The sequence below is a fragment of the Bos javanicus genome, chromosome 3 (assembly GCF_032452875.1).
Source record: "Bos javanicus breed banteng chromosome 3, ARS-OSU_banteng_1.0, whole genome shotgun sequence".
NCBI classification, from domain to species: Eukaryota; Metazoa; Chordata; class Mammalia; order Artiodactyla; family Bovidae; genus Bos; species Bos javanicus.
In genome coordinates this window covers 29,602,047-29,619,268 of record NC_083870.1, presented here as the reverse complement: position 1 = coordinate 29,619,268, position 17,222 = coordinate 29,602,047, and the positions used below count along the sequence as shown (strand labels likewise).

The 17,222-nt window shown below is 46.6% G+C and overlaps 1 protein-coding gene across 5 annotated transcripts in view; it reads right to left on the bottom strand.

Moving 5' to 3' along the window:
* Positions 1-13,520: 13,520 nt before the first annotated feature.
* Positions 13,521-17,222, bottom strand: part of SYT6 (synaptotagmin 6) — a 66,966-nt gene continuing 63,264 nt past the window's right edge. For 3 of the 5 annotated variants that reach the window (XM_061410531.1, XM_061410533.1, XM_061410530.1), the window contains one exon: positions 13,521-15,078. In XM_061410531.1, the coding sequence (XP_061266515.1) occupies positions 15,007-15,078 (72 nt within the window). In that variant the 3' untranslated portion in view covers positions 13,521-15,006. Of the gene's footprint in view, positions 15,079-17,052; positions 17,122-17,222 lie in introns of all 5 variants that reach the window. The other 2 variants (XR_009735181.1, XR_009735183.1) reach the window with 1 other exon arrangement.

Sequence of the window (17,222 nt, the reverse complement as noted above, 5' to 3'; positions counted from 1 at the left end):
GGTAATAGCTGCCAGTGTTTGGCCATATGGTCCTAATTGGCCACTCTGGACCATAGGGGTAGTAGGAACACTTAGAGAACCTTCCAAAGATATATTCTTTTTAGCCTATTTCTCCCAGAGAAGACCCTGTGTTCTGTTGATGGTGTAGAATAATTCTGGGTCATGTTGATGATGTTGATTTCAGTCTGAGGAGACGTCATCTACTCGTTCACTCACATCCCAACTTATCCAAGAGACATTTATCAAGCATCTACTATGCAAAGCACAGTGAAGACATCAGCTTTCAAGCAGCCTCTACTCTGATGGGAAGACCCTAACTATGACGTACATCAGAATGAAATGTGATCTAGGAAGGAGATATACTGACCTTAGAGCAACAGGAAAAAGGAATTGTTCATTTTGATCTGGGAGGTACAGAACTCAGGGAATATGGGGGAGAGACATTTGAACAGAAACATAAGGGACAAGAAAGGTTTCAAGACAAAGGAAGAATGGAAGAAGACTCCAGGATGAGGGAATTGTATTAACAAAGTCACGGAGAAGTGGAGATCCATAGTGTGCATGGAGAGAGGGGTACACGGTGCTAGACTTGAATGCCCAGGAAGGGAGTCTGAAGGATGAGGGTGGGGGTGTGCAGACAAAGAAAAGTGACTATGACAATGTGACATTTATTTCGGAGAGATGGCTAGCTGGGTCTGTGTGACGATAGCTCAGGTCCCAGTATTTCACCACCAGGAAACCCCTTTCATTAATTTACCTCCGTATATCTCACAGTTTGATTTCGGCTACTTACCAAATTATATTTATTAATAGTTCATGAGGCTGTGTTGAGATAAGTGTGCAGTTTCTAGTAGTTCCTTTAAACACTGAAGACCCAGAGATAATCTGAAGTGCCAGGTTAGGAATGAAGGGCATCAAGAGAGTTCAGAGAACAGAGATCTGCAGATGCCCTGGTAAAGGCCTGCAGTCTCCTGGGCCAATGTCGGGGGGACCTGAGCTAAGGCAGGGCTGCATAAAGATGGCACAGGTGGGAGGCAGTCTGTGGGTACAGTGAACAGGGCATGTGAGTAATTGGGGCCGAGGGGAGGGAGGAATAGAAATGCAGAGATTCAGAGGCCTGGGCATGAGACTATCAGTGGTGTATTAATCAAGGGAGTGGGCCCAGGAGCCCTAGAGGCTGGGAGGGAGGAGAGTCAGTGGGGAGAGGGAAGCAGACCATAGGTTCCTAAGTCATCCACATGGAGTTCTCCAGCAGGAAGTTGGGAGCTTGGGCGGTATTGCAAGACTTTTTCTCTTGGGCAGAAAAACTGGGGCCCTATTGCCCTCTCATCCTCAGGCTCAATGCACAGTACTAGGGGGTGGGACTAGCGCCCTCCTGGACAGACCTCCACTTCATCTCTTACCATCTACTCCAATCAGTCCCTGATCACAGAGTCTACTCCCCCAAATTCTCCTGCATCATCCCTTGGCACCTGGACCATGCTGTTGACTCTGTGAGTTCACGCTAAGTTGCTTCAGTCATGTTCAACTCTTTGCGACCCCATGGACTGTAGCCCTCCAGGCTCCTCTATCCATGGGATTCTCCAGGCAAGAATACTAGAGTAGGTTGCCACGGCCTCCTCCAGGGGATCTTCCTGATCCAGGGATCGAACCTGCATTTCATGTTGTTGACAATCAGAAGGCCAAGACTGAGTTAGGAAGCGAGGTGGATGGAGGAGCTCTGGACAGCACTCTGCCACCACCTCCTGTGTCCATGCCCAGCTTGCAGTTAGCCTAGTTTAGAGCAGATGTTCTGTCCTGTCCAGCCTCTGCTTTTACTCTGTGGTGACAGAGCAAGGGTGTGAAATGGGAAGAAGATGGTTTGCCCTCAGTAGTTATGCCTGAGCTGCAATATTGTTGGTGGCGGGGGGTGGGGGGATGTGACCTTCAGGGCACAGGGCAGAGTTTCCAGAGTGGGTGACTTTGCTGCTAATACCCGCTCCTGGTCAGGTGACAGTGTGCTGCCCATGGAACTGCTAGATAGATCCTGGGTTGGGGGGCATAATCCCACTCCAAGACTGTCCATGAACTCAGGCCTCTGTGCCTGCCTGCCATGTGGAATCCAGGAATTCAGAGCACAGTCACCCTAAAGGTGGGTCTGGGTCAGGGTTTCCTTGATTAGGAACAGCTGTCCTACTCCAGGTAAAGCCAGTCTCTAATTCTGGGACCAAATGGTCCTCCATGCATGGGCCTTGACTTCACTGGCATCAGACCCATCTGCTGGCTTGTTGAAAAACAGATTCCTAGGCTCCACCCCAGGTCTAGTGCCTCAGAATCCCTGTGGTAGTGATTTACATTTTAAACAAAGTTTCCAGGTGGCTTGAGTGCACAGTAAAGTTTGAGGGTCATTGCTGGAGACCATCCTCATTACCATGACTCGATTTTCCATAGACCTTTCCTGAAGCACAGGCTTGTGTTCTGACATGGGTACCTGACTCTAGTCTTGGCTCATAGGTCCCCTCGCTATGGCAGTAGGTATCTCCTCTCTGGCAGGCCTGCCACGATGGGGCACTGGGACATGCAGAGGAGCAGGGGAAGCTGTAGTGACCACCCTGGTCACCGATGGAGGGAGAGTTGGGAGCCAGGGATTAAACCAATGGGCCAATGCTAAAGTTCATGGAAAGCCAAGGGAGAAGTTTGCTTTGGGAAATACTGGGTTTAGGCTGCAGCTGGACATCAAAGGCCTTGTCTGAGGCATGGGGGCAGTTTGGGCCTGGTGGGTCTTGGCAGCTGAGACTACCACCAATATCTGCACAGAGACAGTAGGTGCTGTGAAGGAGGTGGCGGGTGAAATCGTCCAGGCAGAGGGCAGAGAGCTGGAGAGAGGCCAAGCGCTGGGCCTGGGGGCCTTCTTAGTTCTAGGGGTATAGGTATAAGAGCTGGGATGAATGCAAAACAGCATCCCATGAAGGAGACCAGAGTCAGGTAAGGAGAGAACCTCTAGAAGGGAGGGTTGATTACGCAGGAAACACTCCATCCGGGAGCCACAGAGATGGAGTGGGAACATTTACTTTAAAAGCCATTGGCTTTGCGTCCTGGCGAGGAGACAGTGGAGGCGAGTGTTCGTGAGCTTTGGCTCTGCTCTGGATGGGGGTACGCCTGGGCGGTGGAGCACCTGTGCGTTTGGCTCTCCTTAGGGGCTGGCATGGACTCTCCCACTGCCCGGCTGCAAACCGGGCGGTAGCCCCTCCTCTGGCATGTCACCGTGTTCTCCTGTGCAGCTGGGCTTGGCCAAGCCTGAGCTATTGCCCCATGATCATCCTGTGCTGACTCCCCCTGCCCTGCCCCACAGGCAGCCTAGAACAGCCTGGCCCTCCTCTGCTCTTCCAGCCAGAAGCTGCACTCTGCTAAATGAGCTGGAGTTGCTGGAACTTTGCAGGACTGCCTAGGCCACTAAAACTTCCAAGTCGGTTGAAGACCCGCCAGTTTTCCACTTGGATTTGAGTTGCCCCTCCTCCTCGCACCTAGGTGCCTGGGGAGGCTGAAGAGACTGGCCGCTCAGCTGTGGCTGAAAGCAAGGAGGCTCACTCCAGGGGGCAGGCATGGAGCTGGGGAGGAAAACCGATGGGTGCTGCTTGGTTTCACGTTTTTTCTCCCCAAAGTGAAAATCCAGCTGGCTCATTCCCCTCCGTTTGCCTCTGAAGCTGTATCTGGTATTTATAGAGGACTGAACCAAGGGCCAATCAGCTCGGAATGGAAATTCCTGAGCCTGGAGTTCTCTGGAGCAACCGGGCTTTTGGCTTTCTCTCTTCCTGGAGTTCAGCTAAGGTTTTCTCTTGAAAACTTTGAAGTTCTGAGAAGTTTGAGGAGGTACGGATGGGGGGTGAAAACACATCCCAGAAAACACACACTGACTGTCTTTCTCTGGGTGTGGACACCTGGTGTGTTTTTTTTTGGAGTTGATGGCCCGAAGGTGGGTGAAGGGCCAGGGGAACAGAGAGTGGATCACTGGGGGCCCCCAGGGAAGCAGCTGTGGTGCCTGGCTCTCTGGGGGGTGATGGGCATTGTCTTCTGTTCCAGCCTCTTGAACCTCCCACTTCTGACATTACCTGCCCCTGCAGACCTACAACTGGGCATCAACTAGAATTGGTTGTGGTTAGCATGAGCCTTCTAGCAGCAAGAAAAAAAAAAAAAAAAAACTGTGAGAGATTTGACATTTAAAAAGACAGCTGGAATGAGTGAGATATTGACTGACACATCATTAAATGTCACCACTTTTGTTTCCTTTCAACATTCAGTGCTTAAAGTATTCTAAATTAATTACATAGCCACTTGATTTATTCCTTCCCTCCCCCTCCCTGCTCCCTCCAACCCTCTCCAGGCTGAAGAGCCACACAGAGGCTTAGGCCCTTTGTTCTCAAGTCACCCAGTTGTGAAAGAAACAGGCCTTCATTGCAATAAGCTATACTGCAATAAGCTCTTAGGGTGCAGATCTGAGGCAGAGCCTGACCACTGCCATCGAAGCAACTATGCCCCGTTTTATAAATGAGGGAAATGAGGCTCAGAGAGGTTCTGTGATCCACTCAGGGTTGACTGGGGACGCTTGAGAAGCTTAATACAGGACAATGCAGATCTTTTGCTTCTAGGCTCTTGGGTTTTCCAGATGTATTGGAGTCATAGATGAATCCACTCTCACTTGGCAAATCTGGCAGGAAATAGGTAGCTTCTGGGATTAAGAGACTGGAGAATGTAGTTCTACCCCTATTTCATTGCTGGGGAGAGAGCCCCTGGGAGCATCAGGGCAGCTCCAGGTTTGAGACCAGAGGTTACAGGAAGAACTTCTCTGCATAGTAAGTCACTCATATTTGGATCATCTGGGAAAGAAAGTTTCTGGTAACTGAAGGAAGGCAGTGTCTGAAGCTCGCCTGGCTTTTTGATTTCACGATCCATTTTAACTGCAGTGTGTCACTGTCAGTAATTTCTGCATGGAGATGAAAGACCATGGTATAAAGGGCCATAGCCCTTTCAACCATGATTAGCAAGTCCTCTGTCATCTCAGGGACTCACATTTCTAAAAACATTTAGAATTTCTAGCCACGGGTTTTCATCCCTTATTGCTCCACAGCTGAAAGTGTCCCCACAAACCTGACTCAGGCACAGACTGCAAGGTAAAGTCACAGAGAAAAGAATCGCTGCATGTCTCAGGATGCCTGAGGCTCCTGCCCACACTGGCGTGCTGTGTCTCTCTGGATAATCCCTGATGTGTCACCAAACCTCCCCAATCTGTGCAGAAAAAAAGAGGCACCTCAGGGGAAAGAGTCACATAGCTCCCCACTCCTCCTTCCCCAGTACTAATTTACCGCAATCTAGTCACCCTCAGCTGAGATCCCTACAGGAGGAGGCTCCCTGCTCTGGTTCTGAAAGGAAAGAGATGCAAGAAGACATCTCTCATGCCTGAGTCTGCAGGCTTCCTCTGAATTCTTCTGTCTGTCTTCCATGGCAGTTCATCATCAGTTTCCCTTTTCATCATTTAATGGCGCAGGCTTTGTTGGGAGTGGCACATCATAGAGTGATGAGCCCTTTGCAGCAGAGCTGCTGAAGTACAGCCTTCACTCTTCCTTGCATTGTCCAACATGGAATATGTTTATGGGCTAACTGGCTGGAGCTGGGTGTGATGGGCAGACTCTCCAGGTCTTTGGCTGTCTCTGGAGGAGTAACTGATATAGGGAATCAGATTAGTATGTGTGACTGAGGGTGCATGAAGAGGCTGTTGTAGGGCTCTCTCCAGAAAGGATGAGGCTGAAGTCTCAAAGGGTACATTTTGGGGTGCATCATGAAGGGGATATGCACAAATGGCTGGGCTAGGCAATCCTTCTCTGTCGCTGTACAGTCACTAAGTCGTGTTTGATTCTTCATGACCCCATGGACTGCAGCACGCCAGGCTTCCCTGTCCCTCACCATCTCTGGTTTATCTCTAGCATTGTCTTGACCGAATTGTAATTTTCTATTTATCTGTGTCCTCCTTTGAATTGTGAGCTCCTTGAAGAACTATGTTAGAAGGCAGCTTGGCATCATGTTTAAGCATGTGAACTCTGGAATTTAGATATCTTGGTTCAGTTGTGTGACCTTGGGCTAGTTTCTTTTTTTTTTTAATTAATTTATTTTTTTGTTGAAGGATAATTGCTTTACAGAATTTTGTTGTTTTCTGTCAAACCTCAACATGAATCAGCTATAGATATACATGTATCTCCTCCCTTTTGAACCTCCCTCCTATCTCAAGTCTCTTAATCTCTTAGAGCTAGAGGAAAAATTAAGTGATATAATGGATATAAAGCCCTTAGAACAGTGTCTGGCATATAGGAAATGCTTCGTGCTTGTTATTATTAATTTGTGTGCCTTCAGCCTTAGTGTGTTACCTGATACATTCTATGTACTCAACATGTGTTCATTGAGTGGATACCTATGTTCACACAGAAACAGATGAGTCTTCATTTATGGGAATGAGTCCAGCTGAAGTTCTTGTGTCTTCTGGGACTGAAAAGGGCAGGAAGGAGAAATTGGGCTATAGGGCTGAGCTGGGTTGGCAGGTTGAGAGTTGGGTCAGGACACTGAGAGTTATGGGAGATGACTTTACAGAAACTTGTCAAGAATTGAGTTTAGTGTAAAAGGTCTAGTTAGCTGATTTGACTTCCGTAACTTGGCCCAGCACCAAGTAGTACAACAGTACCGCTTATCACAACTACTGCTTATCAGTTGAAACCCCAGATGTAAAAGGATAGATTTGTGGACAGATTGTCAGCAAATGGCACTTGTGGGTGATTATCGTGTCCTCAAGAGTTGGATCCATACCAATACTACTCGAAGCGCTCTACAGAGTCAATCAATTTGTAACCCCCATCAAGGTCCCAATGATTTTTTTTTTTTTTTCAGAAATAGAGTCATCGTAAAATTCACATAGAATCACAAAGGACCCCAAAGAGCTAACAGAATATTGAAAAAGAACAAACTTTTATACTTCCTGACTTCAAAACTTAGTACTTTAAGCTATAGTAATCAAAACAATATGGTACTGGCTAAAAGACAGAAATAGAGGTGATGCAGAACAGAGAGCCCTGAAATAAACCATTACGCATGCAGCAAATGGTCAAGGTTGCCAAGATCATTCAATAGCGAGAAGACAGTCTTGGCAAATGATGTAGGAAAAACAGGCTATTCACATGATAAAAGAATAAAGTTGGACCCTTACCTCTCAGCCTACACAAAATTTAACTGAAAATGGATCAAAGACCTAAGAACTAAAACTATAAGACTCTTAGAAGAAAACACTGGAGGAAATCATAGTGGTATTAGATTTGGCAATGATTTCTTGAATATGACACCAGAAGCACAGGTAACAGAAGAAAAAATAGACAAGTTGGACATCAAAATTAAAAACTTTTGTTCATCAAAAGGACATGATCAACAGAGTAAAAAGACAGCCCACAGAATGGGAGACAATATTTGCAAATCATAAATCTGATAAGGGATTAATATATTGAATACATAAAGAACTCTTAAAACTTAACAATAACAACAGCAAAAATTCAAAAGTAACCAAAGGACTTGAATTGACATTTTTCCAGTGAGGAAATACAGCCAGCCAATAAGCACTTGAAAAGATGCTCAGCATCACTAATCATTAGGAAAATGCAAATCAAAACCACAAGATATCGCATCATATCTATCAGGATGCCTAACATCAAAAAAACAAAAAGGTAACAAGTACTGTTGATGATATAGAGAAATTGGAATCTTTGTGCACTGCTTGTATAAGATGATGCAGTTGCTATGGAAAATATTATGACGGTTCCTCAAAATATTAAAAATAGAATTTATCAAGGTTCAGCAATTCCACTTCTGGGTATATGCCTCCTCAAAATTGAAATCATGAAGAGATACTTGTGTACCTGTACTCACAGCAGCATTATTCCAAGAGCAAATGGTGAAATGTCCACGATGGATGAAGGGAAAACAAAATGTGGTACATACACACAACAGACTATTAGCCTTAAAAAGGAAGGAAATTCTGACACGTAACATGGATGAACCTTCAAGACATTATGCTAAGTGGAATAATCCAGGCACAAAAGAATAAACATCATATGATTCCACTCTTATGAGGTGCCTAGAGTAGTCAAATTTACAAACAGAAATCAGAATTATGATTGCCAGGGGCTGGAGAGAGGAGGAAATGGGGGCTGCTGGATAACAGGTAAAGAGTTTCAGTTTTGCAAGACGAAAAAGCTCTATGGATGGATGCTAGTGATAGTTGCACAAAAATGTGAATTTCTTTAAAGCCACTGAGATGTACACTTAAATATAGTTAAAATGGTAAATTTTATGATATGTATATTTTCAGTTCAGTTCAGTTCAGTCGCTCAATCGTGTCCGACTCTTTGCGACCCCATGAATTGCAGCACGCCAGGCCTCCCTGTCCATCACCAACTCCCGGAGTTCACTCAGATTCATGTTCATTGAGTCAGTGATGCCATCCAGCCATCTCATCCTCTGTCATCCCCTTCTCCTCTTGCCCCCAATCCTTCCCAGCATCAGAGTCTTTTCCAGTGAGTCAACTCTTCGCATAAGGTGGCCAAAGTATTGGAGTTTCAGCCTCAGCATCAGTCCTTCCAATGAATACCCAGGACTGACTTCACTACAATTTTTAAAAAAAGGCAAGAGCATAGCTGAGGTGGGGGAAAAGGATAGGGTGAAATAGATGGGTGTCAAGTTACATTAAAGCATTTTGGATAAATTTGTTGTGAAGAATCACTTTATGAAGCCCTTGATTGATGTTTTTGTTCATTAACATTTTCATCGATCAGCTTCGCTTAGGCACACCTCCATTATTATTCACATCGCTTCCATTCTCCTTGATCTCTAAATGTTAATGGGTCCTGAAGAACGTCTCTCTGAGACTCTCCTTTGCTGCTTGTATCTGCATGGCAGCGTCAGCCTTCTGTTTTCTCATCTCATTTTTGTGTGTGAGCTTTCTATAAATTAACATCTCATGCCTGACCTCTCTGCCAAGCTACATGTTGACTGCAGCTGTCTGCTAGACAGTCCTCCAGCATCTCAAACTCAGGTGGGCTCAAACTGGACTCATCAGTTTGTCCCTTGTTCTGCTGAGTTTCTGGTTTCCATGGAAGGCGCCATCATTTTTCTGGTGCCTCAAGTGTAAGACCAACAACTTTGAGTCCCGTGTCCCTCTCCCTTCTTTCAGATCTGCTCAGCTATCAGCACCATGGTGTTTTCTATCTGTGAGCATCACATCCCGCACAGGTGCCCTTTTTCCCCTGTGCACTGTCTATGCTAGCCCAGCCCTAGGTCCACTCGTGAGTCTCTCCCTGTGGGCCTGCCACATCCGTGCTGGGGGTGCAGCTGTGACCTAGCCAGAGGAAAGCCAGTCCTGTTCCCTCTAGTAGAAGATCAGACACTTGGATAGGGCTTACTCCAAAGAGGAGCAGAGCAGGACACAGGACAAATTGTGAAGTCCCAAGTGGCTTGTTGGAGAAGGAAATGGCAACTCACTCCAGTATTCTTGCCTAGGAAATCCCATGGACAGAAGAGCCTGGTGGGCTATAGTCAGGGGTCGCAAAGAGTTGGACATGACTGAGCGACTAAACAGAATGGCTTGTGGCTGAGTAATAACCTTAGGAGGTGAGGCTGTGGATGAGGTGTGACAGTTGGACCAAGTCTCAGATTCAGGCGAGTCTTGAAGTTCCAGGTGATCAGCCCTTTGGGGAGCAGAAGTCAAGCCTGAAATGGAGAGGGGAGGGGCAGCAGGTCCATTTCCCAAGGGAGGTGGCTGGCAAGAACTAGGCAAGGGCCAGGGCAGGGGAAAGAAATACTCCTTGGGAGAGCAGTCCAGATTCCTGCCTGGGCAGACAATGCAAGCAAGGGGGGCATTGTGTTCAGGGGCTCCTTGTCTCCCCTAGATGCAGGCTGCGTGGCAGCCCTGGGACTTCCGCTGCTCTGGCTCTTTACCTGTGTAGACTCCTCAGTCTGGAATCTGCCTCCTCCTCACAACTTCCACATCTGCCAGTCCTACCCATCCTAGATCAAGGGCGCCTCATTCCTTGAGCTGCCACTCAATCTGCAGAGCTAGGTTATTCTTTTTTGTACTTCCGTAGTCTTTTATTTCACCTCCCTCCCTGTACTGACCACTTTCTACCTTGGACTAAGAGTTACTTATGTTATCAACTTACTAGACTAGAAAGTTTTTTGTGGGCAAGATTGAAGTCTGAGGCTAGCACAGTTGTGTGGCCCAACATACATCTGCAAGACTCGAGGTACAGTTCTTGATTTCATGCAAAAATGAATAGACTACAGTTTCCCTTTATTAGTGTCTCTGAATCAATCCTTCAGTGGCTGTCACCTTTCATGGGTCTGCGAAGTTCACTGTGGTCTTCCCACATGCTGATGATCAAATATTTCTACTTCCTCTTCCTCTGGTTGCTTGAACCCCTTATGTTTTGGAGGCCACACGAATAGTTCTGGGCAATGAACTGGAAGGAAAGTGATGTGTTCCTTTTAAGCCAGAGCACTGAACCCAGGATGAGACCCTTCCGCGTGCTCTTTACCCTAAGGCATGGCAACTGGCACTGTCTAAGGCATTGGCCGCTTTGTTACCCTGAGTTCCCCTGAATCAATCCCATGAACAGGACCTCTGTGATGAACATTAAGCTTGAGTGAGAAATAAGCCTTTGTTGTTTGCAGTCGCTGAAATATGAAGGCTGTTACTATTGCATAACCCAGCCCAGCCAGCCCAACCCATTTACCCTGATGGTTGATCTGCTCTAGATGTGACTAGCACATCATCAGATGCCGGTGGCTGGCGGGTGATCTGATGGGAAGGCAGAAGCAAGTGGAAGCTGCCGCTTTGGGCAGCAGAGTGCTTCTCTCAGCAGTTCAGCTCCCTTGGTGGCATCTCATTGTGGAGTGCCAGTAATTTAGATGCAGATGTGCAGGAAGGGAGAGAACTTTCCACTCTATGGGCTGCTTTCTAAATTAATTAAAAGCTGGGGGTGAGCAGAGAGGCTATTCCATTAAGTTTTTTTTTTTTTTTTTTTAATTTTGAGTCTGCAACAGGATTTTCTCATCAAGTATTGCAAAGCAGACGAAAGCACCACACTTTCCCCACATGAGTGTGTGATCCGCTTCCCTGGAGAAGCTTCAGCGTCTGGAGGGGCTGCTTGTTGAGCCAAAGAGCTGAGGAAACAGCAGAGCTCCATGTACCAAATGCTATGTGAGCTACAAGTCTGACAAAACTCCAGGTGGATTCCAGCCTTCCAGGGCATGCAGGTATTCCTCAGGCAGAATGAAAAACAAAAAAGTCCTTTGCTGTACCTTGATTGAAGGGAAGTGGGTTACCTATGTGAAACAGAGATTAAAAGTAAAAGCTTTGCAGTATCCTGTATGTGTGCTGACTGCTAAACCTCAGGAATGTACAATGACAAGAGAAATGGGCAAGACAGAGAGATTTAATTGAATAAAAACTCCAGGCTGTGACAGGGGTGGGAAGACACAAAGCAGTAATTAACAATAATTTTTTAAATGACAATGCAATTAATTAACATCCTGAGGATAAGGGGAGAGGAGGGGAGAGGCATTCTTCAGCCTGGAAATACTGCTCAATAAAAGGAACTTAGCATTTAAAGGGCTTCCCTGATAGCTCAATTGGTAAAGAATCTGCCTGCAATGCAGGAGACCCCAGTTTGATTCCTGGGTCAGGAAGATCCCCTGGAGAAGGGATACGCTATCCACTCCAGTATTGTTGGGCTTCCTTTGTGGGTCAGCTGGTAAAGAATTCACTTGCAACTCGGGAGACCTGGATTTGATCCCTGGGTTGGGAAGATCTCCTGGAGAAGGGAAAGACTACCCACTCCAGTACTCTGGCCTGGAGAATTCCATGGACTATATAGTTCATGGGGTAAAGAGTCAGACATGACTGACTTTCACTTTCACATTAAAAAAAAAAAAAAAAACTGATCTGCAAAAGGCCCTGGTTATCGTGACTTTGGGGCTTCCCAGGTAGCACTAGTGGTAAAGAACTGCCTGCCAATGCAGGAGACACAGGAGATGCGGGTTCAATCCCTGGGTTGGGAAGATTCCTGGAGGAGGGCATGACAACCTACTCCAGTATTCTTGCCTGACTGACACTGACCACACTCCCTTCTCCAAGAAGGAACTGCTCTAAGGCAGCATCTTCATCTGCCTCCAGGTTTAAAGGTGATGGACAGTTGCATGTGCATTTTGAGCTCACTTCTAGAAGGACCCCCTCACATAAATTTCTGGGCTCCTGACCCAGGAAGCCCACTGCCCCCTTCATAGTTGCAGGACTTGCAGCATCTGCCTAATGATTGAAATGGCCATCTTGATGGGATCATTCTAGAGTCAAGAATGACCCCATGGACAGAGGAGCCTGGTGGGCTACAGTCCATGGGGTTGCAAGAGTTGGACATGACTGAAGTGGCTGAGCATGCATGCACGCACGCATCGTGACTTCAGCAAAGCTCACATCACCAACCCAAGAAAGACATTTCTCCTAGCAGAGGAAGCTGACAAATGAATCAACCTTGTATTTCATGTCATTCTGCAACTTGTAATCATTGTATTCTCATCTGTGAGGGAGAAAGATCAGGGTAGACAGTGAAATTGGCATAAATTCACGCTTTGGGTTGAGTACTGGTCTCCCTTGAGGATGCTGGGGATGGGGTTCCAGAGCTGAGAGCCTCCCTGGGGTGGGCTTCCCAGCCTACAGACATTTACCAAGACTGCTGGAGCAGGAGTGGTAGCAATTGGTCAGGGTGGTGTGGAGGCTGACCGTAAGCTACTCAGGGAGCAGCTCCAAAGGCACTTCCAAAGGCACTGGGAGGCTCACTCATGTGAGACAGTTGCTTAGACATAAAAGGAACATCTAAGAGCAGTAACTCTTCCCTGATTCGCACTGATCACACTCCCTTCTCCAAGAAAGAACCACTCTAAGGCAGCATTCTCATCTGCTTCCAGGTTTGAAGATGATGGATATTTGCATGTGCATTTCGAGTTCACTTCTAGAAGGACCCCTTCACGTTAATTTCTGGGCTCCTGACTCAGGAAGCCCACTGCCCCCTTCATAGTTGCAGGACTTGCAGCATCTGCCTAATGATTGAAATGGCCATCTTGACGGGATCATTCTAGAGTCAGGAATGAAGCTCATGGCCTGTTGGAAGTCTTTTCATGACCTTGAGTTTTTGCTTACTCTCAAGAGAATCCAGCCTTAAGATGACTTGACTGAGAAGGCCTATCAATCACAAGACATTTGGGGAGAAAACTTGTCTTTATATCAGTGCCACATTAGCCCCAGGCTAAAGCTCAGTACTGGGTGAATTCTGGGTTTATCTACATTTTGTAAAGCTGAAAACCTCTTTTGCCACAATATCTTGTTACCTCCTGCCCAATTTGGTCATCTTGAGGATTAGAAGACACTACTCAAAGTTATATCAACACAGAAATCTGATAACTTGACTTAAAACAAGGGTAGCTTTATTGAGTTGCTGCTCCTAAAGCATGTGTCACATATAAAGAGTAAGACACAAGGTATGTGAACAGTTTTTACATTCCTGACCTTCCATTGTTGAAAGAAGCACTTCTTCAGCAGACCTGCCTCTTGCAAGTTACACACACAGCTCTAGAAACTGGCATTTCTCAGCTATACACAGAAGTGAAGACCCACCCGCACATTTATCAGACTGATGGAGCAAATCAACCTAGTTCTAGGGGGTTGGTGGGAAGGCCACTAATTAACTCAACAGAAATGTACAATTACAATACAGAATAGTTCAAACATACTTTTTTCCTAAACTGAATTTGACCTAGAGATTTAAAGAAAAAAAAAAATCCTTCACTACCACTGAAACAAACAAACACTGAAATACTTAATAATTTATAGAACTAAAGTTTAAGTTGAACATTGTCCCAGAGTCAAGGCGGCTGAAACAGACTTAAGCTGACTTGGTTTCAATCAAGAAGGTACTCTTCATAGAAAGATACACTCCACCTATTATTTGGATTTCAAAACTCCCCATTCAGAAAAGAACATTTTATGTAGGTTTCTCTTTGATCTGTTTAGGCATTTTAAACAGCTGCTTGATACTTCATGGAATTAGAAAGCTATGTATAACGCAGAAATCATTCCAGAACATATGAGCTTCCTTTTTTTTTTAACAACGAAGGTTATTTTTGAGAACAAAGATTCTGTTTTCAAACAAATGTGGTCATTAACTGTGGTGCGCCAGAAAACATATGGCATGTTTTGTTTCCACAGAACCGTTCCTAACGAAAGCGACTCAGCTCCCATGAGGGATCAAGTCATGTTCAATTCAGGAGGAAAGTTCACAATGACGGGGAGCCAGGAGCCCTGCACGACCAACCAGTCGAAGGCTCACAGACGGCTCTGAGTGCTCGTGATTTCAACCTGGGACCAGGAGTCTGCACCTTGGTTTATGTCATATTGGCAAAGAGCTTCTAAGAGTCATGAGTCACTTTTGTAAAGGCTCTTGGCCAGGTCTGCAGCTTCCTGCGGGCCACTGATCAAAGCAGCCATTGCTCATCCTTCTCCTCCGGGGTTATGGAGCTCGGTGGAGACACAAAATTTCAGAAATTCAGACCACCTTCCCACCAAAGACGACTATTTTACATTGTATTTAATAGAACCAACATCTGGGCTCTCCCCTCTTTGTTTTTCTCTTCTTTTCTTCTTGACAGTAGATCCATAAAAAGTGAAAAAACCATGAAAACATCACCTTGGGAGACAGAAAAGACTAAGACAGCTCGGACCACATGACAAGTGTCTCGGCCTTGACCGACACAGGGGCAGCTAAGACTCTGGAGTGAGAGGCGTGCTGCCCCCGCTGCCGCTGCGGCTCAACACTGTGTTTAGACGGTTGAACAAGTGCAAAAAGAACGCTGCTGAGTCTCGTTTGTGTAGCCTGGCCGCCGCGGTGCAGCTCATGGTGTCGGAGGTGGTTTCGGAGACGGGCACGAACTCTCGCTGTCGAAGCTGGTGGCTCGGCCTTGCCACTGTGAAGAGGGGGAAAAAGCACTTAGCCAATGCCAAGGGAATGTGTATCTCAACTTGCCAAACTCATCTGGCCCATGCACTGAATCCACTTTTCTCCAGCTTTTTGTAAGCTTTTGTGAATTTTGCTGTTAGCCATGCAAAAACAAGGAAAACAGCTTTAGGGCAGGGAGATGAATTGGGAGATTGGGATTGACATATACACACTATTGATATTATGTATAAAATATACAAATAACGAGAACCTATTGTAGAGCTCAGAGAACTCTACTCAGTGTTCTGTGGTGACCTAAATGGGAAGAAAATCCAAAAAAGAGGAGATTGTGTATACGTATAGCTGATTCACTTTTCTGCACAGCAGAAACTAATACAACAATGTAAAGCTACTATACCTCAATAAAAATTAAAAAAGGAAAGAAAGAAAACAGCCTAGAAGCCCTGATTTTGAAAAAAGACTTGCTGTAGATATAATGAAAGCTTTCTTTAGCGTGTGGAGTGTGTGTGTGTGTGTGTGTGTTAATGAGGTGCTATGACTGGACCATTTCTGAATGCTTCAGCCATTTTTCACACTGAAAATCAGATTTTGTTAGCAGCAGAAGAAGCCGTCTGCAGAGTGTGCCCTTACTGCCAAGAAGCCACAATCATGAATTATTAGCAATTTGTCTGGGAGCTGTTAGTACAGCTAAAACTCTGATCTTGCTTCAGCGCCGGCCTCTACTCCTCAGTCTCTGTGCTTCCTGGGGGGCTTTACACTCGACTTGTGAAGAGGTAGGAGGCAGGAGGGGATGGCGGCTCCCACCCCTTTCGGGCACCCCTACTTTTTCCCCTCTTACTGTCCTGTCTCACAGGCTGCCACCCCTCAGCCCAATTCTCACCCCTGTGAAGATGGTGATATAATGAGGCGTAATGGAGGGAAGAGAGGACTGAGAGTGGATGACCCACACTTGGTCACTGAACCCTTCTTTACATTTCAAAGCCAGGCAGAGCTGGAGCAATGCTTTCTGGGTGAGGATCTGACCCTGTGAATATTCTAGACCTGCTGCATAACTTCAAAGTGAGTCAATGTCCACTGTATACTCCATCCTGTCTGGGAGCAGAGGAAACACAGGACAAGACTCCAGGGAGAGAAGTTAGGCAGGTGGGTGAGATGGCGTTTCTGTCTTTCCAGCTGTACCATGTGGCATGCAAGATCTTAGGTCCCCGACTGGGGATCGAACCCGTGGCCCCTGCAGTGGGAGATCAGAGTCTTGAGCACTGGACCACCAGGGAAGTCCTGAGATGGTCTTTCTGAACCTGAAGCTCAGCCCCTTCTGCTTCTCTCGGGCTTTCTGGGTCTCCGTGTGGAGTAACAGGGCTGAGGAGAAGTGGACTATGCCTTTGTGCAGTGTGTAGGGGTGGAATGGAGAAGGACAAGGTCCCGCCTCCAACCCCCACCTCACAACACAGCCTTTCTAGACAGAGTTGAGCCACTTAAGAATCAGACCATCCCAGCCAGCATCTCCCGTGGGAGCCCACAACACGGAGTTGAGACCCAGGCCTACTGATCACCTTCATGTTTCCAGATTGAAGGAAATCCTCTCTTTCAGTCCCAGGCTCAGTTCTTCATGGTCCCTTTGTAGCCCTGGACAGGCCAACCTGCAGATCTTTACAACTAACCAAAAAAGGTTGGTTTGGAGGTACTGACGACCACCATTATGTGACCTGAGCCTGAGCTATCTTAGCATGCGGGACCCAGAGACCGGCTGGGAGATCGCCCTGGCTCTTTTGTTCTTGCAGATAAGAAAACAAAGATGCAGAGGAAGCCAACAGAGCCAGTCAGGAGCAGAACTAGGATCTGAAATCAGGTCTACTAACTCCACACTCAGTGTTCCCTCCACTCCATCCTGCAGCCGCCTTCCCACCTGGACACACCAGGAGAAGGAGACACATGATGGAAAAAGAAACCTAACGTCTTTGGGTCCGCACCAGGTACTTACTCCTAACTCCAGGTGGCAGTCTCTCTGCTTGCAGCATCCACGTGAATGAAATCACAACCGAGGGTTTCCCTGGTGAAATATTTTAGATAAATAAATGCCTGGTTGTTGAGCCCACTGCGACTTCTGACTCAAGAGTTCTTAACCAGAAGGTGCCAAAAGATGGTTACCAA